At 49.2% G+C, this 20,990-nt stretch overlaps 3 protein-coding genes across 5 annotated transcripts in view; all 3 read right to left on the minus strand.

Moving 5' to 3' along the window:
• Positions 1–563, minus strand: part of si:ch211-106h4.4 (MAM and LDL-receptor class A domain-containing protein 2) — a 44,659-nt gene extending 44,096 nt beyond the window's left edge. Inside the window, exon 1 of the mRNA XM_055503939.1 lies at positions 105–563. The gene's annotated coding sequence lies outside the window, so the exon portion shown is untranslated. The remainder of the gene's footprint in view (positions 1–104) is intronic.
• A 124-nt stretch (positions 564–687) lies between these two features.
• Positions 688–17,286, minus strand: cacnb2b (calcium channel, voltage-dependent, beta 2b). Of its 3 annotated transcripts, none has more exons than XM_055503955.1 (14): positions 12,062–12,290; positions 11,780–11,953; positions 6,996–7,061; positions 6,317–6,439; positions 6,030–6,169; positions 5,792–5,853; positions 5,688–5,713; positions 5,449–5,529; positions 5,304–5,362; positions 5,084–5,193; positions 3,948–4,099; positions 3,773–3,868; positions 3,427–3,600; positions 688–3,146 (listed from the first exon to the last, which is right to left on the minus strand). In XM_055503955.1, the coding sequence occupies exons 2-14, from the start codon at positions 11,795–11,797 to the stop codon at positions 2,076–2,078; spliced, it is 2,178 nt and encodes a 725-aa protein (XP_055359930.1). In that variant the 5' UTR covers positions 11,798–11,953; positions 12,062–12,290; the 3' UTR covers positions 688–2,075. The 3 variants fall into 3 exon arrangements, with proteins under 3 accessions (XP_055359930.1, XP_055359931.1, XP_055359929.1); XM_055503956.1 differs by having other exon boundaries at positions 12,057–12,290; XM_055503954.1 differs by lacking the exons at positions 11,780–11,953; positions 12,062–12,290 and adding an exon at positions 16,879–17,286.
• A 1,075-nt stretch (positions 17,287–18,361) lies between these two features.
• tmem236 (transmembrane protein 236) lies at positions 18,362–20,853 on the minus strand. Its single transcript, XM_029132457.3, has 4 exons — positions 20,379–20,853; positions 20,113–20,185; positions 19,361–19,484; positions 18,362–19,266 (listed from the first exon to the last, which is right to left on the minus strand). Exons 1-4 carry the CDS (start codon positions 20,666–20,668, stop codon positions 18,641–18,643), a joined length of 1,113 nt encoding a protein of 370 aa, XP_028988290.1. The 5' UTR covers positions 20,669–20,853; the 3' UTR covers positions 18,362–18,640.
• Between the last annotated feature and the right edge of the window lie 137 nt (positions 20,854–20,990).

Raw genomic sequence — 20,990 nt, forward strand, 5'->3', positions numbered from 1 at the left:
TGGGCATTATTAATATTTGTTCAAACTTCTAACGTTCTTCCAGTGTTTTTATTTGGTTCTGTGCTTTTAGTTACAGTAGTTAGCTTAGCTTGAGCTGTACTTACTGAAACTGTATCTCACGTTGTCAGGCGTCGGTGATGCTTTTCTTTCCCTCTGCGTCGCTTCACAGTCCCAGTTGTTGCTACTTTTGCTATTTTGGTCGTGGTTTAAAACAATCTCAATGGCGTGTGGCTAACAATTAGCCCAAAACGTGTATGTTAGTAGGGTTAGCAAGTGAAGCCACAAGCTAGCTCAGCTAAGGCTAACTCTAGCGGCTGTCTTTGCCTCTACGCAGTGCTATCTTTCTATGTCGTGTTTATGCCAATTCAGTTGCTTTCCACTGACGACTGTGACTTCGTTAACATTTTGCTGTCATACATGAAAGACCGCACTGCAGCCGTTCACCTGTAGAAGTTGGTAGAAATCGCAATACCACCTTTGTCCACATGGACAGGATAGCGTAAACAGTACTTGGTCCCAGGGGGCGCTGTTTGGGACTAAACAACATGCGGGCGGCGTCATTCCAAAATCAGAAATATTAGAGGTATTTATTTTATCATTTTCGCTGCGGCTTGTATATAATTTATATAAAAAGTTGTCCAAACTAAATACATGTATGTAGTCTAGTCAAACAAAATGTCACCTTGATCATTTTTTGATTTACATTTTAATGATTTGCAACAACTGAACGTATATTTGTCAAGATTAATTTATGAATGTTGTACAAAATAAAGTCAACCAAAACAGTCTTGAAAGAAACAAACCACTCAGTCTCATTAACCCAAAGCAGTCATACACAAGTCAAATGCTACCAAACGTGCAACGGACACTATTTGTCTTCTCATTTACCTACTGTTACAAGGCATTCATGAAGTATTTACAAATGCATAGAGACTTTATTCAGGCGATATCACAAGATGCATAGAGTATCCAGCTTATAGCACAGGTCAGTGTCACCATTAATGATTAATGCCTCCACACTGAGCAAATACAAGTCAACAGATATGCTTTAATAATGTTTATAAAAGTAGGAAGCAAAGTCTGATGACTTACATTAAGAATTGTGTAGAAAAATATTTTGTATACCAATGTTCTAAATAAACTGTTCAGACAATAAACAACTTATATTAAATACATGGGATCAGAGTAAAATATGAAGTTATTTTCCCATTTCATTAAAAGTAAAACAATCTGCTGTGTAACTTTGTACAAATGGCATAAAATGGGTTAACTGAAAACATACATTATTTAATAACTTTTAATTTTATCTCAGTATCTTAAGATCACATATTTATAACTAATCATTTTGTGACTGACATAATTTTAGGCAGCAGTTGCTGATTACTGAGTACTTTGCAATTAGTTTTCCAACATTTTTTTTCTGTTTAAAATATTAAGTGGTGAATAAACACCAAATATCCAGGGTATTAAAGGTAGTGTCGAGCCTTGGATAATCAAGTTATTGAAAACATTCTGCTTTTCTGTGGCCTCTGTACATGTGCATGCCCAATGCCAAATTAAGATAAAATAAGAACAGTGGTGTAAGAAAAATAATCAAATAATCCTAAAATGATCCATATGCTTTTTAAGCATTTAAGCAAAAGGTACTAGTTGCTGCTCTGATGTTTATTACATGTGCAATATAATATTTTATTTTATTGTGTGTTTTTGGTTATTGTTCAGACATTGCGAGACAGGATTTTGTGTGGAAAACTGTTGTTTTCAATTTTGACATTTTGGTGTCAAAATTATTTATCGAGAAAAAGTCACACATGAAAAGAATGGATAAATGCAGCTCTACAGCATGCTGTAACACGAGCAACATGAACAGAGTCACATGGGTGAGGCGTAAATAATGGCAAAAACATGCCACACAAGTTACTCTTGGTGGGGATTTCGTGACGACGTGTTTGCACGAAGCAGAGGGTAAACTAATAGATGACCCCTATCAAAGATGACACACCCTGCCCCATCCAGTAGTGCAGTATTGCTTAAGCAGCACATTACCATGAACCTACCCACTGTAGAAACAGTCACTAGTGTATATGGAAATCTCTGTGCCATTGTCTTGCATCTGTCTCTCTATCTCTTCCTTGGTCTCTTTCCCTGTCTTTGTGTCTTTCTCTTTCTCTGTATCTGTCTACTTCTGTCTCTCGTTCCTTGTCTCTATCTCTGTATCTGTCTACATCTGGCTCTCGTTCCTTATCTCTATCTCTGTATCTGTCTACATCTGTCTCTCGATCCCTCTCTCTATCTCTGTATCTGTCTACATCTGGCTCTCGATCCCTCTCTCTATCTCTGTATCTGTCTCTGTCTACATCTGTCTCTCGATCCCTCTCTCTATCTCTGTATCTGTCCCTGTCTACATCTGGCTCTCGTTCCCTCTCTCTATCTCTGTATCTGTCTCTGTCTACATCTGGCTCTCGTTCACTGTCTCTATCTCTGTATCTGTCTCGGTGTATACCTCGGTCTCTTTCCTTATCTATATCTCTGTCTCGTTCTCTTTCTCTGTCCCTTTCCCTGCCATGGTAGTGGTGGTAGTTGTGATGATTGTGCACAGGATTGTGATTTAAGTGCTGTGTCCTTGTTGGAATGTGCTGGTTTTGCCTGTGCTGCCGACTGCGTTCACTGTGCTCTTGCTTATAGTCCTCCCCAACATGTGGCTGGCTGATCCCACGGTGATGCTGATGGTGGTGATGGTGGTGGTGGTGGTTGTTGCTGTTATGGTGCTGATGGCCACTGTAGCGGACCTCCTTCTTGTCTTCCTCCACCCCATCCTCCACCTCCTCCTCTTTGTCCTCAGGGAGGTGCCTACGGGGCAGCCTCTGGCTATAATCCCTGCTGTACTGTACATCCATGCCGCTGGGTGTCTGGCTGTGCTGGATGTGGCTGTGGTGCTCCGCCCGACGGTGGTGATGGTGATGGTGGTGGGTGTGCTGCGGTCTCTTGGGTTCACTCCTTAGCAGCTGCTCTTCCTCCTCTCTTTGGCCCTCATCAGCTCTCTGCTCCTGAGCCTGTGCTGAAGGGGGCTCCTGGTCTACGTGGTTCTCACGGGAACCCTTTCTTTTAGGTGCTGCTGACTTCTTGCCTTTCTGCTCATCCTGGGACTAAAAAAGCAAGACAAGGCCCAGGAAAAGTTAGTGTAACACTGATTTTCACACACCCATCATTTCTACATAACACTTACACCACATACAAGATACCTCACTCGCCAGAGGGAGACATCTCATTTCTGGAACTGGAATGAATAGAGTGTGGGGAAATGAAATGGAAATGTTAGATGAATCACTAAAAACGCTAACAACTCATTCAGATGAGTGGGATGAGATGAGATGAAGGCATGAGACTACATGCCAATACTGCATTTTCTGAGCGTGGTTCACGTACCATTATTGCTGAAGGATTGGAGGGCAGTGTGTTTTCAGCCAGCTGGGCCACAAGTGCGTTGGTAGCCTCCATCTCCGGTGGATGAGTGGCTCTCCAGTACGACTCCAGATACTCAGCAATGTGCTCACACGCGTCTGTCAATTGGTTCTCGTCTAAGATGACATCAAACATTTCCTGTAGGAAATATTGAAATACAGAAAAAGAGAAAATTAGAGAAATTAACTTGTAACTCACCCAGTTTGGAACACCACTGTTGTATCAGTCACATTAACTGAAGAGTACATGCTCACAAACAACTAAGCCGGGCTGCACCAGCTTCACATGGTGGCCACTGGATGGCACTCACCGGTGGACACTGTGCAAGCTTGTCTGCTGCCACTAGCTGAACATTAAGATGCTTCGTCTGAGACTTGCCTCTGGTTTTAATCAGCCTGGTCAGCACCTGCACAGCAGCACGAAGAGGCACGAGTTTAATGGGAATGAACGTCATCCAGCTGTGCAGCTCCTTCTGCCTAACTTACTTTTGGTGAGGAGATCTTGACATAGACCAGGATTGGTGCCAGTGAGGTCTTGGTCACCTGGAGGGGGTGGTTGACCGTGTCTGCATCTAGAATCACCAACTGAAGGCTGCGGGCGAGCTCGAAGATACGCTCCACCTCTCCCTGGATCTGGGCTGCAAAGACAGCCAGAAAAAGCATGAGCAGCAAATTCATTCGTTTCTGATTATTAAACCCAAACAACCCATTAAGGTGCATTAGGATTACTCACTTTTAGCTTTTTAAGAGAAAATGTCCCTTTGTCATTAGGAGCAGTTGGATGAATTTGTTATTTTTAATTTTTGCAATTCTAAAGCAAAGAACCAATAGCTCTAAATCACATGACCATCGATTTGGAGTTTTAAATAATTCACAATGCGTGTTTAATAACTGCCTAAATTGGTTTTACATAAATACATTGTGTGTAAAGAAAGACAGAATGCAATTCCTTTATTAGAGGAGGAGCAATTCACAGACAGAGCACTAGAGGGCGAGCACGCGTTGGAAAAGCTGTGGCGTTTTCAGTCCTTTAAATGCACTACTGACGCAATTATTCTGATCAACCAACTATTGACTCTAATGCTGAACAAGAGCTGGTGTGTTGGAACACATGACTCAGCACAATAAGTAGGTGATCAGAGGAAGAAAGGACAGGAGATGGAGCGTTCAAACACAGACTACCAGTGCTCTCAGACATACATACCAGCAGCATCTGGGATGAGAGAGCGATGGGAAAGACAAGAGTAGAGAGAACCAAGTAAATCTCATCCAGCTTATACCCATTCAGAGCAGCCTACTGTGCAATGTCAGAGGGATGAGGAGAGCAACTGCCCTCCAAGACGCAAACAAATGCGTCTACCAACACGTGATTTATTTAAATATGAGGTTCAGTTTATTAACTGGGTTTATGACAATTGGGTCAGATGCTCGTTTTAAACGGGTGAAGTTTGCCACAAGGGACAAAGCGAATAATTGTTGAGAAAGAAAATTAGGAAAAAAATTTAATTAGAAAAGTTATTAAAAGAGGTCATTTTGGAGATTTATTTAGTTTGACAATCCAAATAGCCCTAATGTGGTAAATCTGTCCGTCTGCTGCAGCGTCGTTTGACACAGCTACTCACCTAAGTTGGAGCGGGTGTTGGAGCGGTCTATTAAGGCCTTTTTGCCAGGGTTGTTGAGTATTGAGCGTTTAGCCAGAGAGATGTCCGCTGTAACCCGTGTTATGGTTATTCTGGAAAGGAGACCCAGTACGAGCATCACTACGCAGTTGTGACTTTCAATATGTTCTTTTGATGTTGACAGAACAGAGGGACGACCATGAGGAGTGAAATCAGAACTTACCTGCCTTCAAATCGATGCTTCAAAAAGTCAAATAGCGCTTTTTGCATCATATCTGTAACCTGGAAAACCACAAATTGCCAATGACTCAACACATCACAACTCAAAGGGAGTGTTTTAAGATAAATGCATTTTGTGGATAACTCACTTCTAAGCCCTTCAGTGACGGCCCCATCAGGACCACAGGACGCATCGTAGGCACTACATCATACATAGACACCTGCTCCCCCTGTCGGCACAACACAGGGGAGAAGACCCATCACAAGAGACTCTGTAAAATGTGTCTTCAGTGTAGTTGCACAGATTCTGGATGATGGATGTTTTGTCTTCATATGCTACAGAAATCTAACAGTGACAGCTCGTGTGGGAAACGTTGGGGGCACCTACCGGTTTCTTTTTCACTTGCTGATTAGCTGTGAGCAGAAAAACCAAACATTAACTCACCAATCGATACAACTGAAGGATCAAAGAGTATTACGGAACGCACTGACCTTGTGATGGAGGAGTGTACTTTTTTGAGTTCATATCTTGAGCAGCTTGAGATGCTGCTTTGCTGAATGAAAGAAAAGCCAAGCATTAGCTCAAATCTGCTACAGCTCCACGTTTACAGTATCCTACCTTCCTAAAGGTGAAACAGATGTTTTGTTTCCATCTGTGATAGACGGAGTAGCCTCCACAACACTATTATGCTGCAGTCTGGTGGAAGGAGAGATGATGTACAATACTCACCTTGCTAAGGCCTTGGCAGCTTTCCTGGCCTGGACTTCTCTTCTAATGAGAATGGTTTCCAGGTTGACTGGGCTGGGGATGAAGCCCACCACTCCATCCTCCTTCACCGGCCGTCCGATCCACCAGTCGTTGTTGAATTTCTGGAGAAGAGGACAAATTTTAGCTTCGGTTTCATAACACATGTCCCTTTTACTCTGATACTGCTGAAATCTGTTTCCTTGAGTTTAGCCAAGACCATTTTATGAACCTCTGTACGTGTACGGGAAGCAGCTATGACTGTTTCAAACCTCTTTTACATGTAGAAAGTCTCTGGCCTCAAAGGTGACGGCCTGGCCTGGTACGGGGACGTTGTCGTCATCCGCTGGAGTGTAGGAGAAGTTGCAACGTACAGCGAAGGCGACAGGCTTGTACTGAGGATCCAGGACAGCAAATCTTTAATGCCAATGCCTCAATACACATGACTATGACAACTTCATCTGTGCACAAATGTGTCTTTATTTGTTACAGTAGGAAACAGCACAGGAGTCAAACATAAGTTTGCAACAGTTGCAGGTCAAGAAAATGCTGGGACATTTGAACCAAACCTGTGGAACAAAGTCCTCTATTAAACAAGCCATTGCATCTAGCTACTGTGCGTTTCCTCCCGACTAAACGTCTGCTGTAATCCTATCAGAGTCAAATGTCAGTGGGACGCCGATCAAGCTGCTAATTACTTCTCTTTGGAAAGACGAGTCTGTGGGGGAGGCCGCAAGTCGGCGGAGGACGGACCGGGTGTGTTTGCAGTCTTAATTACAAAGCCCCATCGGGAGCAGACAAGTCGGTGGGGGAGGATTTAATTCAATATTCAACGAGACGTGGATCAGCGGTCGCTGCTTAAAAGGCAAAGTGAGGTGAGGAGTTTAATATTTACCTGCGTGACAGGCGGCCCATGTTAAGATGCAGTGAATGTGGTGAGACAGGACCTACCTTGGCCTTCTCCAGCTGCACCTGGGCGTTTCTTTCCTCAGCACCATCTGAATCCTGACGCTCTCCCTGCACAAGAGGCAGAACAATGACTATGTAATCACTTCTCTGCACTGATTCAAGCGCTTTGCAGGAAGAGAAACACATTTTGGTTCCCTTTTCCCCAAACTCTCAAGCCTTTAGTCGTCTGAAAGAAAGCGATAGATTCCTCGGGCCTCCTGGGACGCCCAGGTTTAGCATGAGATTAGATTGTCCCCTCAAACACATGGTAAGTGATGCCCTCTGTGTCGTAGCCAGGACCAGGAACAGCCCAGTGACAAGCTGGGGCTCAGGAAACACACGTGAAGCCCAACGTCACAAATCAGAAGAAAAGCATCAGTGTGTCACAACGCTGCCTCCTAAAGTTGTCATTTTCATTTAAAACAGAGGAAAAGATTGTGTTATATGTCATGCACACGTTTTGGCTGTAACCCTTTCAGACGTGACTAATAAAGAAGCTACACACGCTGCGTTGACTGGACAGTTGGGTTTTCTCCTGTGATTCTCTCCCGCTGCTCCAGATGGAGTAGGTTTAATTCAAGGATCCCCCACGTTTCTTTAAACACACGCTTAAAAGGAAAATCATTCAAACATGAAAGCATTTTGTAGGACGTTGATGAATGTCAGTCCAGGCCGTGCTCGCTGTTCAGAACTCATGCTCGACCAGCGGAGAGCCGTGTCCCTTTGGCTCTCCTTCACCGCCGCCCGCTCCCACTCGGAGCGATTCCAGATGAGCGCACACTGTGCGGCCCGACACCAGTGGGGTGCTCTGACCTTGACCATAATGTACTACGCAGCGCGTCATTACTATGGGCCACTAGTTACAAACTGGACAAGTTCACCAGCACGGCAGCAACGTGGCCGCGTGCTAACGGAGCTAGCATGCCAACGTCCAACATGGTCAGTGTCTCAGCTGGAGGCTTCAACCGCAATGTTAGTGGGATTAAATCAGTTAAAACAGCATCAGGGAGTTGTTGACACAATGTTTGATATAGACATATATCATAATAAAGACATAAAAGATGAGCTGCATGGATGAGAATGGACAGTGTCAGAGAGAAGCAGGAGGATGCAGCTTGAACACAGGCAGTTTAGCTGGATGAGGGGAACCAATGAGGAGGAGGAGGAGGAGGAACCAAATCTCCCTCGGGCAGAATTATGCCCAGGCATGAGTTTTTGTTTACCCGTGGCTGGTGCAGACATCTGTTCACACAGCATCCAGTTCTCCTGCAGGCCAGCGTCGCCGGGCCAACAGTCGCCCCCCGCTGAAGTATTAAACAACGCTAAGACGATAATTCACACATTTCTACAGTCTGTGGTGGTGGTGACTAACAGCTACATAAATAAATAGGTTTAATGAAAACCAAGTCACATGAAGCCAGAACCCGCAGATCTGTGAACCTAAAGCTCATTTCCTGTATGTGCAGCCACTTTCATCTCCTTATCCATCCCACTGCCCTTCCCTCCGTCGTCTGTCCCTCACGTCCCAGCCCATTACGTGATTACGTGGCTCAGAGGAAGGCGGCGATGACAACCATGACAACAAGCAAAGTCACGTTCCGTCCTGCGCTACCTGAAGGTGACTCGCTTCCCACTTCAAAGCGTCTACACAGCTCTTTCAGCGCACGCCAGGGGACGGTGGACTCCATCTCCCCAAACAGAAACAAGCAGAACCACCGTGTCACCAGGAGCCAGGTGGGCTGGTTGTGGTACTGAACCAGAATCACAGGCAGTTACTTTACGTTTACAACCTTTTTTACACCTACAGTAAAGCTGAAAACCAGGAAATCTTCCAACTTCATTATCTTACATTAGCTGGGTCAGGTGTGTTCAATCAGGGCAGACTGACCAACTACAAAGATGGAAAGCTCAATCTTCAACATCTAAAACTCAAAAACTCCATTTTATAGAGAGTGTACAGTACTGTAATATTTATCTGTGTATGAGGATTATCCATCCACACTTGAATGGAAAGAGACGGAGCTTCCACTCAGACTCCGGCCAGCCTCCCACCAGGATCCCATCCGTCTTCATTTGTCTCCGTCTGACAGTATCCAAGGCTTAATACCAGCAGCAAATCTCCACTGCAGATGACAACACACACTGGCGTAACTAAAGATATCAGTCCTGCAGCAAAGTCCCTCAACCAAACAGGGAGTCATTTCCATGGCAACCCCCGAGGAAAATATGCCACCTAAGCATAAATGGGTCCTCTCTCCCCCTCTCTCTGTGTAGCTCCATATGCATTGTGGCATTATTAGAAACCATTGTATTCTGTGTGCATGAGATTCCATTCACTTTGTTGTGGCCTTTTAAAACCCACATTTGGCTAAACGCTTCCAAGGGGACTCGGATCACAGTCCACAAAGAACCCGAGCGTGGTTCTGTTCGATAAAGTGGCCAGCGGACCGGTGCCACAAACGCTCCTATTATCAATAGTCCCCAAAAAGACAACAAGGGTAAAGACGCAGCAGCTCAAGTATGAGCAGTTCTGTGACGCAGGTAAACTAACGAACACCAACCTTGACCCGACGATGCAGATCATTTTAGTTCAGAAAAAAAGACTCAAATCACATCTTCCTGTCTAATCTGTCTGTGCAGGGGGTTACGAGGCAGCAGCAGGTGATGTGTCTGCGTTCAGATGACGGCCGCTGGATTCAGCTCCACTAAAACAGAGGGCGATAGATTAATAGACGGCAGTAAAGAGGACAGATGTGTGCTTCAGGCCGGCTTCACTACAGTTCATTGTTGTCTGTAATTGTGACTAATTTCCTGTCGGGCCTCCAATGAGCTGCTGGCATCGAGCCCAGCGTCCTCAAACAAATTGTTTCTATTTCTTTCTATTTTGGAACAGACTCTTTTTGCAGCGGGGAAAATGTGTTTGATGTCTTCACTGCCCCTCATTTAACTGCTGTTTATGCGTTGACGGCCGTTGCTGCGAGGGTCCCTCGGCCCGTTTCGGCCGGTTCATTTGTATGCTCCACGTGTTCCTGTCTAATCAGCTGCTTTGCATCATCTGTCTGAAGGAGACTGGCTCGGCGCCCTCTGCCTCGCGCCGCCGCGGAGCAGATAGGGCCCGACTGGCACCGCCACCTTTGCTTTGGCGCAGTTCCCTGTGGCTAAAGGCTGCGTCCCTGCCCTTCTGTGGCTGCAGATCAAAGGGAGCAACAAATGGGCAGTGAACTAAATGTACGATATGTCCAGGCGCTGCGTTCGTAAACAGAAGCGACTGCTGCTCAGAGCTGCGGTTTAGTAACAGCTCATACCAAGGATTTGCCTGCATGAAAAACACAGCACCAAAAAGCGAATTGGAAAAAAAAATCATCATGGGGTGAAAAGCAATGTGTATCTGCCTCGTGTGTGTGTCTCTCTGGGTCATGATTGTCTCTGAGTAAGGAGATTAAGATAGCATGCGTCAATCCAGGATTTAGGGAGAGAGAGACAAATGCGGACTCCTCGCCGTCGGCCAGCGCTGCCGTCGGCCTTCGCGTGCTCAGCCGGACGCTCGCCAGGCGCCGCTTCAACAGCTTCCCTGATATCATCCACACCACTTCATCCCCGCCTTGCTTGGCTCCTGCCAGAGATACCTGCACGCGTGGTCATGTGTGGTTGGGGATGCTGCCCCCCCCCCCGCGGGGCATTATGATGCAACATGATTACAGCCGGCAGCAGGGCGGGGGTGCGTGCGTGCGTGCGGATTATGGAAAAGCATTTTTCCATCCATTCCTGTTGTGATCATTTCTTATGTATTGCACTGGGGCAATTATTGAGCGCACACTACGGCTGCGACTGTTGCCTGCCATGTTGCCGTGGGCAACGCATTTGACTGGAAACCTCCTGACCCCAAAGGGAACCTCCTCCAGACTCATCACCTGCTGGTGCTTTTGACCTCCTGTCGCAGAGCGGAGCAGGTATCGGCACCTGACGCCCCAGAAAGAAGCGACTAAGAGGCTTTTACTATTCTAAGTAACAGGAAGTGGACCAGCGCTGACGGGCACATCGCAATCCAAGCCCGGCAACAAAGAATTTCTTCTCTAACCTCAGAACTGCTGAATTTCAAATTCAAGACTAACTTCTCTTTATCTCAAATACTGATTCAAGTTGCTATTTATTGCTTTGACAATGATAATCAACCATTGCAGGTATAGAATTGTTGGGAAAGCATATAGGAAATAGGAAATAGGAAAGTATCAGGCTGCTCAGCATCTCTCACAGGTTTTGGCCAAGGTTTGTTTATCAGCACTGGGAATAAATAAAGTCAAAGTCTGTATCACTAATTTGTGTTTTTAGCTTTATGTTCAAATCAGATAAAACTCCCTGAAACCTCTTCAGTGGAGGATAAATTAAAGAAACCTCCGATAAGACACAGAGCCCATAGATACGTCCTCAATATAAAACTAACCCTGATACTAAATGAGGCGAAGTTGCACAAACTTTCTAAAGCTGAGGCTGAAAGAACCTGCAAATAAACTTTATAGAAACACGCAGAATGCCGTAGGACAGTTGCGTGAAACCAGGGCTCGTGTTTAAACCGGTGTGAAGTTCAGCTCTCGCCTTCTGGACACGTAACATGTATGTGGAGCTGCGCCGTGGCTGCTCCAGTGAGTGCAGTGATGCGGAGAGGCCTCACACAAGGATTAACGCCGGCCCAACAGATGGTACGTTCTCCCAGCCTCGCCGCGAAGCACGCGCGCGCGCGCTCGCGAACACGCACGCGCCTACGTGTATACGTACAAACGACATTTTACCTTTTTCTTGGGCGGCATGGCGGCTCAAGCCGTCCGGTGCGATCCCACTGGTGGAACTAGTCCCAGTCCCCGCTCGCCGGGCTCCAGCGTGGAGCCGCGGAGCCGTCGGCCATGAGTGGTTTCACCCCAGAATCACGCAGGTGGACGTGGACGCGGACGCGGCCGCGGACGAAACTACAACAAAAACACCGGCACTTACTTACGCGCCGTTTCCTGCGTAATAGTGAGATTCGTCCCGACGAACCGCGGCGCGCGGGACTTGCGTGGTGGGCTTCACCTAACTCTGCATTGGAGTGCAGTGTAGTTACCCTTCCCGAGTCTCAGGGGTATTAACGGCTTATTCCTCCATGCGGCATCTGTTGCTCCACACCGCTCACTCTGACCTCGAGCGCAGCGCAGCGCGGGAGAAGGTGTCCGACCCGCGCGTGCTTCCCGCCGACGTCAAAGAACCGCCTCGTGTCAGCGGGCGACCGGGGTTCGCTCCGTCCACTGCGCATGATTAGTGATTGTGTGTGGCTCCAAACTGCTTCCTGGGCTTTGGACAATTATAATGGCGCGGCTCCAAAATAGAAGGATGGAATTAAAAAGCTGGCGCTGCATAATTCCTTTGTGTGCACGAATTATGGACGAACCCAGTGCTCCTCGTCCTCAGAGCTCACTGAGATCCTGAACCACACTGGTTCGGGTTTGTTTTAGACCTCTGCACTGACAGAACAGAGCAGGTGCAGTGGCGAATTTTTAAAATGTAATTTAATTAAAAAATACTCATTTCTCTAAATTTATTTACAGCGTTAGTCACTTGTTGATTTTTAAATCAAGAAAAAAAACATCCAGTTATATCATGAGACTGGTTCCGAAACTCACTCACTAAAACACAGTATTTAAAGCACTTCACAGTAAATTATTTACTTTACTTATTTATTTAAATTAAATTATTATATTGACTCGACATATGGAGACAACAAACTCTATATCATCTTTAATTTTTTAATTTATGAATGCAAGATGTATCATTACTTTCTGTTGCTCGCCATTAAAAATCATTATGGTGCGTTTACAGTCAGCCCATTCCTCATTGTAAAACTGAACGATCTTCTTTCAGTTTTCTTCCACAAATGACAACTGGACTGAAAACAAGTTTTAATTTAAATAATTATGCTTCAAACCGTTCCTCACTTTGCAACTTTTTCACACAAACAAAATGCTCCAGACTCTCAGACACATCTTTGTGTCTTCTGCACTTCACCCCAGCACATTCGTGCTGAGGTTCACGGCACAGCTCCCGCCTCGCTCGCTGCCCAATCCCCGGAGCGCACGCAGCGCACGTGTTCACGTGCACACGCTCTGTCACACGTACGTAAACATCTGTCTCTAAGCTTCTTACAAGCACAGGGTCTGTGTGCGGAGTCACCGGCACATGCACACGCGCCGGCACGGATCCAGACCTCGGATCCGGACCTCGGATCCAGACCTCGGATCCGGACCTCGGATCCAGACCTCGGATCCGGACCTCGGATCCGGACCTCGGCTCCAGAACTCGACTCCAGACCTTGACTCCAGAACTCGACTCCAGACCTTGACTCCAGACCTCTAACGTGTCCGCACGGTCGGACATAACCTAAAGATCAAGCACGGCGCTGGACCGGTCCAGCTCGCTCCCAGTCCACACACGAGCAGCTGAGCCCAAACCTGCCTCTATATTGTGGATGCTTGCTGTTGTGTTGCTGGTGAATACGTCCACCCAGATGTACAGCAGAAAGGGGAAGGTTCTGTGGGTTCTGTTCCATCTCTCTGCTGGTCTTCAGTCTAAACCCCTCACACCTTAAAGTCAACAGGTCCAGTTCTGCTGTAAATCCTTTCAGCTGACGCAGATCTGAAAAGTGCTGATTCTACAGTAGGATCACATAGAAGTTACGTCCTTGCTCCATTTGGATCAGTGATGAGGAACTAAATGAACCCTTCACCTTCATGAAGTCATAACTTACACCAGCAGCACATTTGAACTGAACCTTCTTCCTGCACCTGCGCTCATTCACCTGTACTCACCCAGGAGACATTTTTGCCCCCTTTGGACATTCCTCGCAGCTCTGAGACCCCCGCGTCCTCACACACAGACCCCCGTCCACCTGCAGCAGCAGCCGAATCCGAATGTCCTCCACAGTTTCCTCCTCCAGATTTACATCCGCCCGGAGCATCGCCCCGGAATCACTCCCCCACAAAACATGCTCCAAAACGGACTCAAGATAGCGGAAGGGGAGCGGGAAATGACAACGTGCCCGTCACAGGCACAGATAAGTTCCTTCCATCCAGCGCCGCCTCGTCCTCCTCCTCGTCCACGCTCCTCACGTTCATAACGCCTGTTTGAATCTGCAGCCAAACATCTGGACGATGCCCCTCCTCCGCGGCGCCCGAGGCCGCGGCCACAAACAGCCAATCCTGCCGTCCCAACATGTGGGGGAGAGCAGAATGAGGAAGAACCAGGGGAGAGGATGGGAGAGGATGGGAGAGGATGGGAGAGGATGGGAGAGGATGGGAGAGAATAAGAGAGGATGGGAGAGAATAAGAGAGGATGGGAGAGGATGGGAGAGGATGGGAGAGGATGGGAGAGAATAAGAGAGGATGGGAGAGAATAAGAGAGGATGGGAGAGGATGGGAGAGAATGGGAGAGGATGGGAGAGGATGGGAGAGAATGGGAGAGGATGGGAGAGGATGGGAGAGAATAAGAGAGGATGGGAGAGGATGGGAGAGGATGGGAGAGGATGGGAGAGGATGGGAGAGAATAAGAGAGGATGGGAGAGGATGGGAGAGAATAAGAGAGGATGGGAGAGAATAAGAGAGGATGGGAGAGAATAAGAGAGGATGGGAGAGAATAAGAGAGAATGGGAGAGGATGGGAGAGAATAAGAGAGGATGGGAGAGAATAAGAGAGGATGGGAGAGAATAAGAGAGGATGGGAGAGAATGGGAGGAATTCAGGGAGGACGATGAGAGACGGTGGAGAGTGAACGAGGGACGACGGGACGAACGAGTGGAGGCCGTGTGACTGGAGGCGGCCAGTCAGAGCAGGGCACCGATTGGACCGGTTACTGATCCCGATCATGAGATTAAAAACAAATGTAAAAATACATAAATTTACCACAATTCCCCACACGGGAAGAAAAAAGACAGCGTCTGTTGATGTGGTCATGTCTGCGTGCTGCTGCTGAGCTGCAGACAGTGATTGGTCGGAGGCAGGAGGCCTGACACAGTCGGAGAGTGATGGCGTTACAGAGGAGCTGCCGAACCCAAATCCCACATTCAGTTTGAACACGCAGCAGGAACGTCCCACGCAGCCTGAACGTCCCACGCAGGCCCGAGTCCACAGTAGAGAGACCTGCGGAGCTAATGAGACCGAGCTGCCCTCAAACGCCTCTTTGTTCCTTCACACGCTCTCTCTGATCAGTTCCCTCTTTCTGGGTGAACGTTGTGTGGACACAGGTCGATACCCAGCACACCCCGCGGGGTGTTCACTGAACCCACGGGGTTCTGATTCACAGAATGGATTTGACTCGGGATCGATTCGGCTCTGACGAGGACGAGGAACGGCACGAGTCTCTGCAGCGAAAACAAAAGCACGAAGACGACGTAGGAGCCGAGCGTTCATAAAAAAATAAAACAGGTCGCGTAATGAGTGAGTTCACACCAGGAGAATCCAGTTTGGGAGACGCAGCTGTGACTCATCCACGGTCGAGTGGGGAAAAAACCCAAAACCCAAAACACTGCATCCAGACAGAAGGAGCAGGAAGTAGGAGCTCAAACAGAACTGAGGGTTCACTGCTCGACGTTCTTCCTCCTAAAAAGAACCCGAGTTGAACTTTTGGAAAACTGTTAATGACTCGACATTATGCGTCTGCAGCCTTCATTTAGTGAACGAATGGCTTTAAACAGTGTTTAAGGAGCTGGAAGCCACCGCGCTTGTGTGTTTGTTCAGGACAGACAGCGCCGGCCTCGGCTAGAGGAACGGGCTGCTCTGTTCTGTCTGCGGGTTCTGGGTTCTGGGTTCTGGGTTCTGGGTACTGGGTACTGGGTTCCGGGTTCTGGGTTCTGGGTTCCGGGTTCTGGGTACTGGGTACTGGGTTCCGGGTTCTGTGTTCTGTGTTCTGGGTACTGGGTACTGGGTACTGGGTTCCGGGTTCTGTGTTCTGTGTTCTGGGTTCTGGGTTCCGGGTTCTGGGTACTGGGTACTGGGTACTGGGTTCCGGGTTCTGGGTTTTGTGTTCTGGGTTCTGGGTTCAGGGATCCGGGTTCTGGGTTCTGGGTTCTGGGTTCAGGGATCCGGGTTCTGGGTTCTGGGTTCCGGGTTCTGGGTTCAGGGATCCGGGTTCTGGGTTCTGGGTTCTGGGTACTGGGTACTGGGTTCCGGGTTCTGGGTTCTGGGTTCCGGGTTCTGGGTACTGGGTACTGGGTTCCGGGTTCTGGGTTTTGTGTTCCGGGTTCTCGGTTCAGGGATCCGGGTTCTGGGTTCCGAGTTCAGGGATCCGAGTTCAGGGATCCGGGTTCTGGGTTCCAGGTTCCGGGTTCCGGGTCCTCGTCTCTCAGCTCTCGGGCTGTTTGGACTCTAAGCTTCCTTCCTGGCTCGATGCTGAGGTGGGCGACGCCGCCTGCAGCACCGCAGCGCCGGCTAATCTGAGAGGCTCGAGTGCAGAGGGCTGACGTTAAGCCTGTTTTAGGGGGGGTGCCCCCCACCCCCCACCCCCACCCCTGGAGGAGAGGAGCCGCATCCTTATGAGAGGAAACCTGTCTGTGCTCCCGTCAGCAGCCACAGACTCACGCAGCCGCCACCATCACAACCATCCACTTTGAAACGCTCAGACCTGAAACCAACGCGGTTGATGGTCCTGCAGCATGACTGGAAACTGAGTTAAAAACAACAGCCCTCAGCAGCAAAGAACAGGTTGCAGGAGTCCTGACTGCTACATGTGTGAATGGTGCCGACGCCTGGAGATAAACGTGACTCTATCTGCTGCTTAGGTCATTTTAAACGGGTCCCCTCTCCAATGCGACCACTGTTGCTATGGGAACCAAAAGATGCAGGTGGATGCTGCGAGCGGCGGTCACTTACGTAGGTGGACTGCACTCTCCGCCAGTGTCCCAGCCCACAGCAATACATGAAGACATCCGGTGCAGAGGGAGAGGAAGGGACGGCTGCCGGAGCCCCTGGGGTCACGTCAGGACGGCTTCAGGCGCACGATGCTCATGGCACAGGTGACCCACCTGTGCCTGCCAGCTCCTCCGCCCGGGGGAGATGAAGAAGGAGCACCCAGGTGTCCACAGGTTGCCGCAGAGGAGGAGCACCTGGGGCTTCAGAGGCTGCTGCCCCTCATGAGTTCTGCTGCGAGATGAGTTCAGGTGACGCGGAACCATTCAGCGTCCTCAAAGTCCCGCCTCCCGCGATCCGAGCGCGAGTCCAGTCCTGACGAGCACAGAGCCTGCGTGCGCTTGCTCATCTCAGACAGACAGGTGGTTCATCTGCCCCCCCTTCCCCCTCCCTCAGCCTCCTGCAGCCTAAGCCTGAGCAGTCACGCCACGAAGTGACATCCCTCCGCTGTGTCTGCGCCTCTCAGTGATCTCTCACACGCATCCGGTCCGAGCCCATGCAGCGCTGCACATCCAACTATCGCTCCCTCCCTCATAAACGCACCCCGGGAGTCTGGACTCGGAGAATCTCCCTTCCTCCTCAGAAATCTGCGCTGTGTGGCTCCTCCTCTCCCTCTCACTCTGCATCCTCCTCTCGAGGGTCCTCTCTCGTCAGGGGCGTTCCTGCTTACCTGAGTCACTGTTTGGACAGTGTGTGTGTGTGTGTGTGTGTGTGTGTGTGTGTGTGTGCTGCAGCTCGCCTCTCTCCTCTCTCTCTGTTGCCATGCTGGGGCAGGTAACATTCGTCTAGCGCAGGAGACACACAGCCTGAATTCAAATGCGCCTCCAGCCTCTCGGATTTACGAAGCCCCCACCTCGTCCTCCTCCTCTGCCGTCTTTATCTGCCCTCCGTCTCCATCCCCTCATCCTCTCGCTCTCTCGCTGTTGTCGCTTTCCTTTTGTCATTTCTCCTCTCCGCCGTCACACTCGCTCTCGTGTTACTTTGACAGAGACTTGAATAGGACTAATCCTTCACAACAGTCACTTCAGCCTATTTTCATCCATAACTTAGTCCAACACCTGGAAGACGAAGTTTGGGAATAACTATAAAACCAGCCACAATGGTCAAAGAGACGATCCTGACCGTGGAAACCTGAAAGAAATTAATTTTAGTTCACAGCAGTAAATGAAGTGAGGCCAACTCTGGTTCCTTATTGTGAATCATAGCTGTGTATCATTAATGGCTTTTAACAAATCCTGGCATTATTGATGACATAGATTTCATCACAATTTCAGAACCAATATATTAGTAAAGAGAAAAGCACCAATGTGTGAAAACATCCAATCCGTGGACTGTCTGATGTAGTGGAATGGAGTTAAGATCTGAACCATCTTTGACTAGAGCCCCAAATTAAATTAAACCAGCTAATAAAACAACACTAATGCTAAAACAAAGGATCTTTATTTGGTAACGTCCTATATATAAAAGCTGTTTTTTTCCATTACTCTGTAGAACAAATCAAATAATAAAAATGTACAGAAGCGGTTAAACATAAACTAAAGTATCAATAAATACATTTGAAAATAAGAAGAGTCAAGTTATGGCATCCAGAATCATCTTGACACTTTCTGAACATGATGCTCGTGGTCAGAAGCAGCAGCAGCAGGTTTCTCAGCTTCCACTGCTCCCTACACACAAACGCTCCACCTGTTCATCCATCAGCAGCAACACAATGTGCCGCTGCTTCTCAGAACATGGCGTTCCTCCTGCACATCCGCAGCCTGGTCACCAGCGTGAAGTAGAGAAAAGTCAGGCTCACCAGCACGTTTTTCAGCGGGTACAACACGGGGGTCACGAAGCCAAAGGCGCCGAGCAGAGCGACCCGGAGCGCGAGGAAGGGGAGGTCCTGCAGCGCGACTCCAGCAGACGCCAGCAGGGGGCTGTGAGGAGCCAGCACCACGCGCAGCGCCGACACGAAGGCCAGGATGTAAACAGGGAACACCCAGGCTGAGTAGAAGACGGCCGGCTCCCCCGCCACCCTCAGCATCTCCACCGTGTCCAACCAGAACAGGAAGCTGTCCACAAACGCCGCGGCCCTCGCGTCGCTCCTCCACAGGAAACCCAGGCGGCCGCAGTGGGTCTGTGGCTGTGAGGAGTGCAGGTAGGCGGTGCTGGAGGCCCGCGAGCTGAGCCCGGGCGACCCGGCCAGGTCGGCCCACCGGCCCGGGGCGCCGCCGTTCCGGGCCTCCGGGGGGCTCGGGCCCGGCCCGTTCTGGCTGTCGCCGGGGTGCAGCTGGGCCGAGACTGTGGTCACCAGTTCCAGGCGCGTGAGAACCGGGCCCGGCATGTCAAAGTCAGGGTCCGGGCTGTCGGCTGCCAGGGAGAGGAGCACGCAGCAGCTGTTCAGGGCACGGCTGTGGGTTTCCTTCCACCCATAATATATGTATAAATAATGGATTACACTTACACTTCCCCGTGAGGTTGCAGAGTCGGATCCGCTCAACAACATCCACACAGATGAGCGAGAAGAGAACCAAGGAAACGGGCAGCTCAGTGAAATGATCCAACCGGTGGCCTCCGTCCACCTGGATCTGGATCGACAGTGGAAACAATGATCAACTCTACAGAGAGAAACAAGATCTGCCAGAGTTTGAGCCAAAATGAAGGACGAAGCAGCAGGAAATGAACCCTATTACGACTGAGACGAGAGTCGAGCCTTTGCATCCTGGGTTTTATGAACCCATCACATTTTATTGCCCCATCATCACCGACGCTAAGATGCTGCTCGACGCCCTCAACACGAGAGATGTTAGATGTCTGAATGCGTGCGTGTGTGGTCAGATGCTCTTATTTATGTCCGTGCTTGTGCTGTAATAAACGGCCCGGTTGCTGCTGTGCTTTGGGTTAATGGCCAATCTGTTCTGTTTACTACAGGTTACTGAACAGCCCGACGCAACGCTCGGTCTTGTGACTTGGAGCGTTTTCCTTCAGTTACAATGGAGCCAAAGTCCGTCTGAGAAAACGAACCCCAGGAGATGCAGCAGCCTCTCTTCTTCTGTGGTGCCACGTTAGCGGCCGTCAGTGAGTAATGGCAGCGAACGCGCCCACGCGCGCGAGGGAGCCGTGAGACGGGCCGCTGGCACAAAATGGGCCGTTCACAACAAATACGCCCTCAGGGACCGGGTCAGAGCGGGAGGAGACAGACGGAGCCGTCGTTACCTTGGAGCTGGTGATTAAGATGGCGAAGCACGGCAACGTGCAGAGGATGAGGTACGCCAGCGCCGCCGGCCTCCTGGAAAAACACACGCGTTATAAACGCCACAGCAGCGCAGCACGCGGAACGTGAGGGGTCAGAGGTCACAGCAAGATAAATATACACATGATACAACATGAGACGACTGTAAAAATGACCTTAAAACCGGAGCAGATTATGGGTCAGAACAGAACTGGGCCCATTGTTGGACTGGACTACGACGGCGACTCACCACTGCGACACCTCTCGGAGGAACCTTCTCTTCTTCAGGATCAGGTACTTCAGCGGGAGCCACACCAGCAGCGTGGTAGACGTCACGTAGGCCACACACACGGCCACCACCAGCCAGTAGGCCGTGGCGTCGCCCCCCTTCAGGGCGCCCACGAGCCTCGCAAACCTCTCCGTCGTCACGAACACTGGGACGACCAGCGCCGCAAACTGCAGCAGCTCGTACAGGACCAGCTTCACTGTCTTCCCTGAGGGCATCGTCCCGGAACAACGGCCGCCGAACGCCAGCGTCATCGCCCACTGAATGAAGCAGTGGAGCTGTTGGACTCTGCACAGCGCCGCTGCTTACGCTGCATCAGAGGCCGTTCTTTATTGCTGAGGTAATGACGGGGTCATGCAAAGCTTTTATGGGCTCACGAGAAGAGAACTCCCATGGAATGAATATGGGGGAAAGAGGACAAACAGTGGTAATGAAAGGAGAGAGGCCCAAACCCTGCAGTGAGCTGGAGTAAATACTGATCAGTCACAAAATCAAGAGAGAGACGACAAAACTACAATGAAAATAGATGAAACAGCAGCGGAGTTTCATGGACCCAGATCTCCCTCTAGAGGAGGA

The sequence above is a fragment of the Betta splendens genome, chromosome 17 (genome assembly GCF_900634795.4).
Source record: "Betta splendens chromosome 17, fBetSpl5.4, whole genome shotgun sequence".
NCBI classification, from domain to species: domain Eukaryota; kingdom Metazoa; phylum Chordata; class Actinopteri; order Anabantiformes; family Osphronemidae; genus Betta; species Betta splendens.

Excerpts from the sequence above, each read along its gene's own strand:
- cacnb2b (XM_055503954.1), bottom strand. The coding sequence starts at position 16,926 with ATGTATTGCTGTGGGCTGGGACACTGGCGGAGAGTGCAGTCCACCTAC. Across the intron at positions 5,714-5,791 it reads GTACACTCCTCCATCACAAG|CTAATCAGCAAGTGAAAAAG; the intron begins GTCAGTGCGTTC and ends TTCTGCTCACAG. Across the intron at positions 5,530-5,687 it reads AGCAAGTGAAAAAGAAACCG|GGGGAGCAGGTGTCTATGTA; the intron begins GTAGGTGCCCCC and ends TTGTGCCGACAG.
- tmem236 (XM_029132457.3), bottom strand. The coding sequence starts at position 20,668 with ATGACGCTGGCGTTCGGCGGCCGTTGTTCCGGGACGATGCCCTCAGGG. Across the intron at positions 19,485-20,112 it reads TCTTAATCACCAGCTCCAAG|ATCCAGGTGGACGGAGGCCA; the intron begins GTAACGACGGCT and ends CTGTCGATCCAG. Across the intron at positions 19,267-19,360 it reads CTGCAACCTCACGGGGAAGT|CCGACAGCCCGGACCCTGAC; the intron begins GTAAGTGTAATC and ends TCTCCCTGGCAG.